Raw genomic sequence first — 12,174 nt, 5'->3', positions numbered from 1 at the left:
ACTAATGTAGAATTCATTCCAGAATGAGTTGTGTATGTACAGTAAGGTCACTGAGCAAAGATCAAAATCAATGCAAAGCTAAAAGTATAAAAATGAATAAAAGATAGGGCATGAAATTAAAACAACTCTAACCCAATCTATTTAAGCAAATTATTAACGATGAAATACTAGCAATGGGCAGAAGGAAGGAAATTAACATAGACTGTAACAAATTTTATGGAGGTTTATTTAATGTATATAAGTCAACTGATATAACGGAAGGTCCAAAAAAATCTAAATAACTACCTGATTTGGCAAACACTTAACCTACTTTCTAAGTGGAAAGAAATGGGAGGTTCACAGCAACATTTGCTTAGAAATATAAACTCATTTGTAAAACTTTACAGAGTTGAACAAAATGCATGGCACTGCCTCACAAAACAGCTTAGCATAGTTAAGGGAAAAAACAAATTAAAAAACTAAGCCTTATCTATAAGGCATTTTCAAATGCTTGTTGCAATCTCATCAATTTAGATGTTGCTTCCAACAACATAGTAACCAATCCCAACTTGCCCATGCTATGTCTCTTGGTCAGAGCCCTCCACAAGGGCACCACAGTTGTCTACCAAATGTGCTGGATGCCTTTCTAGTTGTCTCCCAACATAGCAAGGAAATCCATGAGCACTCAGGCTGTCCACCTGTCATACCTTCCTCTCAACACAGGACCAGCCCATCTTTTTCTACCATACATTTCATGATGAAACCTTTTATTCCTGGTCTTCTTCAAAGTTCCCCATTTGTTATATGTTGCAGCCTGTTCACACCCACCATGCACCTCTCCATTGCCCTTTGTGTGACATTCACTTCCAGTTCTTCGGAGACTGTTGTGTTCCATGTCTTGAAGCCATACAACACCACCGGTAGAATATAAAAGTATATAACGATGAAACTAAAAAGAAGACAACAAAGAGACGAAAGATGGTAAAGATCTACAAAGATTTTCACAACAAACACTTTTCACCATCAAGAACAGTGAAAGCATCACATACTGACTCTTAACAATACGGTCCCAAATGTGCTTCTGGAGGAAGTGGAAATGGCACTGAAGAAAGCAAAGAAAATGAGCTGGACTGGACCAACTGTACACAAAGGACCATTCTGTAAGAAATATCACTTGGAGGGTATTGAGGTATCAATAATCAAGTGTCTAAAGTGGCGAAGAGTTTAAGTTATAGGGGAAAAAAGTTACGATTACCAAAAATAGGACAACCAAGAGAACATCAATAATTAGCAAGCTCATATACCTAACTGTTCATATACATCAAAATTTTACAAGAAAAATTTACATATGTTATCAAGGACATTTTTCATACACATAAAATTTTTACAAGAAGAGTCCTACACATGCGTCAAGGGCATTATTAGTGAAGGTTTTAGAAGCAAACAAGCAGGCTTCCTCAAGTGATATTTCATAGAGGACCACATCTTTACCACTACCCCAGTGACTGAAAGATATAAAGAAACAAGATTCCATTGTAGTTAGAGCAAAAATAATTTTCATTTGGTTCAGCAAAACACTGCCTTTTGAGGCCCTGCTGCAATAAGATGTCTCCCATGCATGTATCAAAATCATACAAGAATCAGGAAAAATACAACAGAAAACTTTGGCTAACAACCCTCTGATCATTACTATCAAAAAAGGGCAGAATATAGGGAGATACATGCTTTCCAAAGGTGGTCATCACTATCACCAGAGATCCAGCACTAAAGTCCAAAACAAAAAATGATTCCCTCCAGGTGATGAAACCTTCAAGAGACTCTTGTTGGCAAATTAGTATCGTGCCTGTATCAGGCCTGCTAACAATGCAGAATATATAATTAACTATAATTACTCAAATCACATAGGAAAAATTAAGTAGGTACTAAGATCGTCTACTGCCTAAACTATGACACCTAGTACGTTACATGACCTATACAGTGTATACATGTGTCTCAGACTTCATGAAGATGGAGACAGATAGGACAGGACAGTGCAGTAGACAATGCTTGGGCCCAGAACTGGAGAGAAGAAAAGCAGAATGGGGGAGGGAGAGACCTTGGAGAAAATGCAGTTATTACAAAGACCTCAAGCTTCTTCCTGAAACTAGGGTCCATCTCTTTTAATACCAATATTATTCTAGTAACGTTGTATGATATGCTTTAGTCTTGGAACACTATAGTCTACAAAGAATTGAAGTTAAGGATCAACAAAATGGCAAGATTGAGACATATAATCAGTGTGAGAAGGTGGGAAAACATTACAAATAAGGAATTAGAAAAAGAAGAAGACACCAAAAAAAGATAATGTTGAAAAAATGAGCTGCATATGTGGCAAAAGCGAAGATGGGGTTATCCATTCATATCCTGGCTATCTCAAAAGAAAGGGAAGTCCCTATCCTAATTTAGGTGCACAACTGTGGGGAACTTAAACAAGAGTCACATAAGATTGGCAGCCATCAAAGGCTGCATTACTGGCAAGAATACCTGCATTGAAGAAATCACAAATCTCTTAAGTATTGTCATTATAAATAATAAACTGGACTATAAACACAATGGAGCATTTGGGAATATCTGATATCCAGCTCTAAGCCATTATCCTATTCTACTACCCTAATTCAAATTCACTCAATCCTTATAAAAAAAAAAAAAGGCAAACTCGTGATCCTTTTATTCCATCCTACTTCTATACCATCTCTTTCCCCTTTTAATATCCATTGTCTTAGGAAAAGTCATCTAGACCGAATATTCTACTTCACCATGCAATTCACTCCCAATGTCTGGCAATCTGGCTTCTGCTTCTACCAGTCTACTAAATCTGGTCTCTCAGAAGTTTATCAAATGACATCCTAGTTACTAAGCCCAAGGTCTTTCTTCAGTCTCCCATCTTTCTTGATCTTACTTGCAGTATTTGGGACTGACAATATTCTCTTGGTTCTGTTCCAGTCTCCTTGAATACATTTACTCCCAGTGGCCTATGTTAGCTGCTCCTCCTCTTCCATGCTTTTAAAATGAATCTTCCCATAGGTTTGGTCCTTGGCCCTCTTTACCACTAGCCTCACTATACATTACTTCCTTTCATGCATGCTGTGCTGCAGTCAAACTGGTCTTCTTCCTGTTTCCCATAAACAACACTTCATCTCTCTTGTACTTGCCTGTGCACAGTCCCCCTTGTCAGGAATGCATTCTCTCCTAACCTCCTGTCTTAGAATTCCTAGTTTTCTTTGAGGTTTAGCTCAAGTAATCTCTACATGAAACCTTTCCTGATTCCCTTCCCTTCTAAGGTCTTTTCCCTTCAAAAAAAAATACCTTTTAATTGTTTTATATATGCTTCCATATGTTCATGTTATCTCCCCTAACAGAATAAGGTCATTTAGGGGAAAAACGTTCATTTCTGGCTTGGCATCCTTAGTGCCTAGCATAGTACCTAGCCCATAGAAGGTATCTGATCAATGCTTATTGGTTGAGTAATTTCCATTTCCTTCCTTGTAAATTTCCTTTACACTGATAGCTTCAATTATTACTTCAACATAGAGAGCTCCTATATAGTGCTACTGGCCATAATCTCTCATCTGAACAGTTCTAGAGGAGAGCTACTCAGGCAATGGTCCATTTTACATCAGCAGCTCTGCTTGGTTTAGATGCCAGGGAACATCATACCTGTTCCAGGATAAATTGATCATCTGAAATATCATCATCATGCTGAATGACTCAGTTTTTGATACTCAATACTTTCTCAACACCTCTCAACTCCTCTGTTTGGAGGGCTGGAGGGTGAAGGATGAACTCCTTCCAAAACCTTCCTTTACACAGGGCTCTGAACTCAGAACTTTCCAGCTAATTCCATTTTCCATCAACAACTCTGCTTGGTTTTAACTCCACAGAACATCATGTCCCTGTACCCCCTGGCTTTTCCCCAACTTCTCCCTCTCCCATCTATGCCTAACACTTTTCAGCTTCCTTCTGTGTGCTGTCCTTCCTCATTAGACTGTTAAGCACCTATCTTTCTTTTTATTATTTTGTATCCCAGGGCTTAACACAATGCACCTGGCAAAGAGTAGGTGTTTAATAAATATTTACTGTACTGAATTGATTTTTACTGAATTACACCTATAGAATATCTCCAGCTCCATTTCCCAATAAGCATCTCAAACTCAGCATGTCCAAAACAGAAGTTATCATCTTTCCCACAATACCTACTGCTTATGATTTCACTAGTTCTTTCAGTGGCAATACCATCATTTATTCACCCAGTATCCAATGTTCAAAACTTATGTGTTAATTGTGACTCTTCCTTCTCTCTAATATGTAGTCACTTACCAAGTCCTTTTGATTCACCACCTGCAAACTTTCTTACATCTATCTCTACTCGCTTTTTTCATTGACAGCACTTTTATACAGAGTATAGGTCCTTATTACCACCTGATAGGACTAAACCAGAAGTGGGGAAACTGGGGCCTAGAGGCCACAAGCTGCAGGTTCCCCACCTCTGGGCTAAACTAAGCAACCTACTTAACAGTCATTTACACTGCACCTCTCTCTGCTCCTTCATCTTCAAGTCTAACATAAGGTACCTTCCAACTCTGAATCCTATCATGTTTCCTATTACTGTGTAAATCTCATTGTGTCATTCCTCTGGTCAAAAATCTTCAATAGCTCCCTATTGTTTAGCAAATAGTTTGTGCTCCTTGGCTTGAAATGCATAGTCCTCACACTCTAATGCTCCTCTAGCTTTCCACCCTTACCTTACATTGCTTCCTTCCATGTACCATCTAACTAAAATGCTCTACTCTTTTCCCAGAAATATATTCTCTATCTCGTTGCTGATGCTGTTTCCTATACCTGAAATACCTTCCTTTGCCTGCTAAATCTTTAAATACAACTGAAACTCTTCTTACTCAATAAGGCCTTTCCAAATTCAGTCTCCCAAACCTCACAGAGCACTCTCTTTTGTACCTCTTTAATGAAGCTACATAGTCCTATGTTGCACTGTGCCAATAGTTATCAACTTATCAACAAGCATTTATTAAGTGACTACTACATGCCAGGCACTGTGCTAGGTGCTATGAATATAAAGACAAAAACAAAAGTCTCTCCCCTCAAGGATTTATGTTCTAAGCTGGCAACACACACACACACACACACCCCTTTAATGTATAAGACAGTGGTACATTCAAACATTTTAAAAAGAGAGCCACGGGGGGAATCAGGAAAAGCCTCATGTAGGAGAGCTAATGTTTGAGCTGAGTTTTCAAGGATTCTAAAAGGCATGTGAGACACCCTTCACACAGACAAGGATACGAGAAACGAAATGTTGGTTGTGAAACAAAAAGCAGGCTACTTTGGCTAGATTGTAAAGTGCATGATAGGAAGTAAAAATTTATATGCCTGACAAGGTAAACTGGAGCTTACAATTATGCCAAGATACAGAAAAGGCTTCTGACAAAATCCAATACCCATTTTCACTTTAAAAAAACTATTTAACATGAAAAAATGACAATTTCCTTAATATAATGTGTGGTATGCAGCTAAAGCCAAGAGCCGACATTATATGTAATCCTAAGAAAATCTAAAGAAATTTCAAATAAGATCAAGAATAAAGTAAAGATGTTTGTTATCACCATTAGTATTTTACTGAGTGCTAGAGATACTAGCTATAGCAGTAAGACAAGAAAAAGAAATCAAGGGAGTAAGCACTGACAAAGAAACAAAACTATAACTTTTGTACATGATGTGGTCTACCTAGAAAATGAAAAGAGATAACTAAAAATTAATTGAAACAATAACTAAAACAAAGTTGCTAGATATAAAATAAATCCACATAAAGCATCTTCATTTCAATAGATTACCAACAAAATCCAGCAGGAAGAGATAAAAGAGATCCCATTCAAAATAATGATAGAACATATAAAACACTTGAAGTCTACTATCCAATATATTAATATTAATGAAACTACAAAATTCTTTACATAAAGGCAGATCTAAATAACTGGGGAACTACTAATTGTTCATGGGTAAGTCAAGCTCATAGGATAAAAACCACAATTCTAAGTAAATTAATTTAACCTATTCAGTGCCACACCAAACTACCAAAAGGTGGTCTTATAAAGCTAGAAAAAATAAGTACAAAAATCAACTAGAACGTGGGACAGGCAAATTACAGCCTGCAGGCCACAAACAGCCCTCTGCCTCTTTGTGTAGAGTCAATGAGCTAAAGGTAGTTTTTGCATTTTTAAAATTTCTAAAGAGAGTATTAAAATTACCTTTAAATAAAGAGGATTTTAAAGTATAAAAAAATCATTCTTTGCTCATAGGCCATACAAACAGAGGCAGTGGGCCAAGTCTGGCCCCCAGGCTGTAATTTGCTGACCCCTGGATCCAGAGAAACAAATGGTCAACAATCTCAAAGGAAATGATGAAAAAAGTGAAAGAATGTAGCTTAGCAGTACCATATCTCAAACTATTCAGTAAACAGTAATCCTTCATAATGATTAAAAAACAGAAAGTTCGATCAATGGAAAACATTAGGTATACATCATACAGATGAAAACAACATAATATCATAGTGTTCAAAAATGTAAAAACCTCATATATTACAGTAAAAACTCATTACTAAACAAATACTGCTCAGGAAATTGGAAAGCAGTCTGGCAGAAATTAGGTTTAGACCAACACTGGCACCATATACCAAGATAAACTCCACTGGATACATGTCTTAGAAATAAAAGAAATAAATAGAAATAAAAGAAAAGAAAAAAAAAATTCATGCATCATGAATAAATGGGAGAAAGGGAAAAATTTCTTTTGATCTATGAACTGGGCTAGAGGTCATAACCAAAAAAGAGATAAAAAGCTCACAGAACATAAAGTCAACAGTTTTGATTACACAAAACTTTAAAGTTTTTGCACAAAATAAAGCTAAAAGTATATGGGAAATATAGGCAAATGGGAAAAAATCCTTATGGCAAATTTTTTCTGATAAAGGTGTCATATGTGAAATATGTAAGAAATATCCAAACTTATAAGAACAAAAGCCATTCCCCAATAGAGAGATGACCAAAGGTTGAAATCCAAGCTATCAATAAAGACAAAAAATATGTGCTAAATCATTATATTATTAAATAAATCATCAACAAGCAACTCTGAGGTTCTATTTCACATCCACCAAATGATAACAAAGGAAAATGAAAGTTTTTGGAAGGGATTTGGGAAAACAGAAAAAACTAATGCCTTACTTGCAGAACTATGAATTGGTCCAACCACTCTAGAAACAATTTGGAAATATACCCAAAAAATGACTAAACTATGCAAACCCTTTGACCTAGCAGCTCCATTTCTAGGCAAATAGATCAAAAAGAAGATTGAAAAGGACCTATGGTTCCTTTCTTGGTTCTATGGTTCAAAGGGTAGGGATATGTGAAAGGAAGTGATATATCTGGAAACTGAAATAATATAAAAACAAAAAAATATTGATAAAAATAAGGTTTAAAAATTTACCACAGGCTAGAAATTCAGTAACAAGAAATTTCATAAAGTGATTTGAACAATGGAAGTCACTTTTGAATTACAGTATAACCACTCAGGGAAAATCCTATAAAAGGAGTTAACATTTAGTAGTATTACTGTCCCATTCACATCCTTTCTTTGTTGCTTCTCCTTTTCCACAACAGGGCTTTGAAAAATGAAGGCTTTCTGATGTCCTTAGCTTTCCTTAGCTCATTTTGAGCTTCAGTCTTCCAGCTGCTATTCTTACAAGGCCATGTCCTGTTTTCATATTACCTCACTTCCACCTTCTGTACATGTCTTCTAAAATTCCAAGTTGGTAAGTAAATTCCCTGTGCAGCTTCATTTTCTCTTCAGACAATTCCCCTTTTTTCTCCTGATCAGAATTTTTGGAGGTCTTCAGGATTTCATCTTAAGAACTTCTCCTTACTTCTGGTCTGACTTCCCCCATGGCATCCTACCTAACTTCCCTTTTCTCCGCTCTGAAATCTCCTTTCCCACAATCTGTGTTATGACAATTCCTACGTTTTCTTCACAAACTATAAGATATAGAAACCACTTCCTCACAATAGCTCCCATTATTTACAACCCAGCAGCTGCTTCATGCTGATGATAATCAGTTGCAGAATAGATTTATTCCACCTTTAAAAAAAATAAAATTACTATTTAGACAAGTCAAGATAGCATTAGCTGCTCTTCTTTGGCAGAGGGAGCTCCAACAGATGTCAGGAAAACTGAAGTTCCCCATCATGCCTCTGTGCAGTAGTTTTGATTCATTTACCAAACTTCTCATCTATTTTCTCTTCAACCCAGGTGGACCATAAGTATGCTCTGATGACATTTCTATTGCTGTCTCCACTAATCTTCGTTCCAATGCTCTCCCCATAATATTTCTCCCCTTTCTGTTTTCTAAATTTCCTCAGGTCTATCTTTTTATATATACAATAACACCCTGCTCCCCCATTTATCTCTATTTGTTTTACAATATACTAAGTAGTAGGAAAGTTACAATTTCTTTGACTTGAGAGAGCACCCAAACCACTGACATCACAGATCCTTAAAGTAGTAAAATGGTAAAAATGTCTAGACATTTTTAACTTTCGAACATTATACATTATAGAAAATGTTATTTAAACCAAAATGTTTACTGTGCATATTCTGAATTACAAATTTAATGTTACTTTAGACAGTTTACCAAAACCTGCCAGTGTGAAACTTTCTGACTCAGGAATCTTGCCAGTCACTAAACCTGTCTGGACTGGTTTGATGAGAGAATTTGGGCAAAGGATAATAGAGTTAACAGATCTTTTCTGCCCCCAAAAGATCCCTCTTCATATAATGTTGTTTCCCTCTTCACCTGTGATGCAACAAACAGCAAAATAGCATTTCGTGTAATATGCCAGAAAGAAATATTCACCAGTCTTCTCAATGCTGATAACATCCATAAAACCAGTAGAGACCAACTCAATGAGGGTCCATCAATCATGCAGAATTATTGCCATCAATCATAAGGAATTGCATTTTTTTAAATTTACCATCCACCTCGGCATACTTGAATATTTTTTAAAAGAAGATGAATAGAGGCACTCGCCAATTTGTGAGGGCCTCTGGATTGTCTCAAAGCTAAAATGTCATGGTAATTTATACAGAATCCAGTGTTTTGGTGCTATTACTTTGCTCAGATTCTTCTTAGGACCTCATGGCACAGCTGAACCAAGATGGGAGAGAAGTCCCCCAGATTTTTTTCACCCACCTGGTTTTCAAGATATGCATTCTCCACCTAACATTTGTTAAGTTGATTTAACTCAAAGGTAGGACTTTACATTCACTGATTTTAAATTCCATATTGTTAGATTTAATCCATTAGTCTAGCCTGCTGAGATCTTTATACCTTTCTTTCAATCATTAATAGAAATTGGCCTAAAGAAAAATCTATGAGGCCCTCCATTAGAACCCTGTCTCCAAGATTACACTAACCTATCAAAGACTACTATTTTAGCTTTAATCGTCCAACCAGTTCCAACTCCAGCTAACCTTATTATTAACACTGCCTCTACACAATTTGTACACTGCTTTCATGAGTTGATATAACCACCACAACCATCCCCACCCCCCAAAAAAGAACTGCCTAGTGACAACTGCCTAGTGAAGATTCTTACTGATGTTAGCCTTCAGATAAAAGATGTTATATTCCATCACTGGGCCAAAAGTCAAAAGCCTTTCTAGTTTGCAAAGACTTTCATAAATTTCACTCCAACTCACCATAAGACATCAGAATAGCACATAAGCCAAGAACCTTTCTCCACAGTTATTTATAAAAAGTTAAACAAGAATATAAAGGGATTCAAAGAAAAAAAAATATGAATGAAGGTGGTCTAGCCATACCAGATCTCAAAGCAGTATTTATCAAAAGAATCTGGTACTGGCTAAGAAATAGAGTGGTGGATCAGTGGAATAGATTTAGGTACACAATGTATTGTAGTAAATGACCATGGCAATCTAGTATAACACGATAAACCCAAACAACCAAGCTTTTGGGACAAAAACTCATTATGTGACAAAAACCGCTGGGAAAACTAGAAAACAGCAGCAGAAAGTGGGTAACAGACCACCATCTCACACTGTATATCAACATAAGGTCAAAATGGATATATGATTTACATATAAAAGGTGATACCATAACCAAATTAGGAGTAGATGGAGTTTACCTGTCAGATCTACGGATAAGGGAAGAATCTGGAAGCAAAGAAGTTATAGAGAACACATTACAAAAAGTAAATTATGATTATATAAAATTTAAAAGCTTTTGCACAAACACTACCAATGCAATCAAAATTAGAAGGAAAGCAGAAAGATGGGAAAGAATTTTTATAGCCAGTGTTTTCTGATAAATGCCTCTTTTCTAAAATAGAGAAATGAATAACATTTGTGAGAATTCAAGTCATTCCCCAATTGACAAATGGTCAAAGGGTATAAACAGGCAGTTCTCAAATGAAGAAATTAAAGTTATCTATTGTCATACGAAATGATGCTCTAAATAATAATTAGAGAAATGCAAATTAAAACAACTCTGAGATACCACCTTATACTTATTAGATTGGCTAATATGACAGAAAAGGGTAGAACTAGGAGAACATTGTACAGAGTAACAGCCATATTATGCAATGACTGACTTTGATAAACTAACCTCCACTCAGAAATGCAAGGATCTAAGCAACTCCAAAAGACTTATGATGGAAAATGCCAACCACATTCAGAGAAAGATCTATGGAGTCTGAATATGGATCAAGGCATACTATCTGCTCTCATTTTCTTTTGTTTTGTTTTTTTTCTTTCTCATGGTTCCTCCCATTCGTTCTAATTCTTCTACACAATACGACTAACATGAAAATGTTTATTAAGAATGTATATGTAGAGCCTATATCAGATTGCATGCCGTCTTGAGGAGAAGGTAGGGCAGGGAGGCAGAGAAAATTTAAAACTTATGGAAGTGAATGTTTAAAATATGACAGAAAAAGGAAAATCATAAATGTTGGAGAAGACTGGGAAAATTGGGACCCTAATAATGCACTGTTGGTGGAGTTGTGAACTGATCCAACTATTCTGGAGAGTGGTTTGGAACTATGCCCAAAGGGCTATAAAAATGTGCATACCCTTTGATACAGCAATACCACTACTAGGTGTGGAGACTAAAGTCATTATAAAAAAGGGAAAGAACCTACTCACATGTACAAAAATATTTATAGCAGCTCTTTTTGTCGTAGCCAAAATTGGAAATTGAGGGGATGCCCATCAATTGGGGAATGGCTGAACAAGCTGAATGTATGAATGTAATGGAATACTATTTATCAACAAGAAATCATAAGCAGCCAGATTTTTGAAAAACCTGGAAAGACGTAGATGAAATGAGACTGAGTGAAGTGAGCAGAACCAGGAAAACACTGTACATAGTAACAGAAACATTGTGCAATGATAAACTATGATAGCATTAGCGCTTCTCAGCAATACAATGATTGAAAACAATTCCAAAAGACTAATAATGGAAAATGATATCCACATCCAGAGAAAGAACTGATGGAGTCTGAATGCAGACCAAAGCATACTATTCTTACCTATTTTTTTCTTTTATTCTATTTCTTATACCATACTAATATGGAAATGTTTTACAAGATTGCACATATATAACCTATATCAAACTGCTTACTATCTTAGGGAAAAGAGAGAAAATTTGGAATTCACAAATTTACTTTTCAAAAGTGAATGTTAAAAATTGTCCTTACATGTAATTGGAAAAAAAAAAATACTATTTAAAAGAAAAAAATTTTCACTTAAGTTTTTAAAAAGGGAAAAGGACCTACCTATTAAAAAAATATTTATAGCAACTCTTCTTGTGGTGGCTAAGATTGGAAATCAAGGGGATATCCATCAATTGCAGAACAGCTAAACAAATTGTGATGTATGCTAAGCTATAAGAAATGACAAGGGGGCGGAGCCAAGATGGCAGCTGGAAAGCAAGGACTGGGCTAAAGGTCTTCCCCAGGACCCTCCAAACACATATAAAAAATGGCTCTGAACAAATTCTAGAACTGCAGAACCCATGAAATAGCAGAGGGAAGCAGGGCCCCAGCCCAGGACAGCCTGGATGGTCGCTGGGTA

At 36.3% G+C, this 12,174-nt stretch overlaps 1 protein-coding gene across 3 annotated transcripts in view; it reads right to left on the bottom strand.

Annotated features, from left to right (window-relative positions):
- The window catches only part of KDM4C (lysine demethylase 4C), a 507,818-nt gene that overhangs the window by 455,981 nt on the left and 39,663 nt on the right, over positions 1-12,174 (bottom strand). For 2 of the 3 annotated variants that reach the window (XM_036737952.1, XM_036737951.1), the window contains exon 2: positions 808-928. The exons of the other annotated variant lie outside the window; for it this stretch is intronic. In XM_036737952.1, coding sequence (XP_036593847.1) covers positions 808-874 — 67 coding nt within the window. In that variant the 5' untranslated portion in view covers positions 875-928. The remainder of the gene's footprint in view (positions 1-807; positions 929-12,174) is intronic. 3 annotated transcript variants of the gene reach the window in all.

Source organism: Trichosurus vulpecula, chromosome 9, assembly GCF_011100635.1.
Source record: "Trichosurus vulpecula isolate mTriVul1 chromosome 9, mTriVul1.pri, whole genome shotgun sequence".
Classification (NCBI taxonomy): Eukaryota; Metazoa; Chordata; class Mammalia; order Diprotodontia; family Phalangeridae; genus Trichosurus; species Trichosurus vulpecula.
Note: the sequence above shows the minus strand (reverse complement) of the source record. Positions and strands in the feature narration are given on the sequence as shown.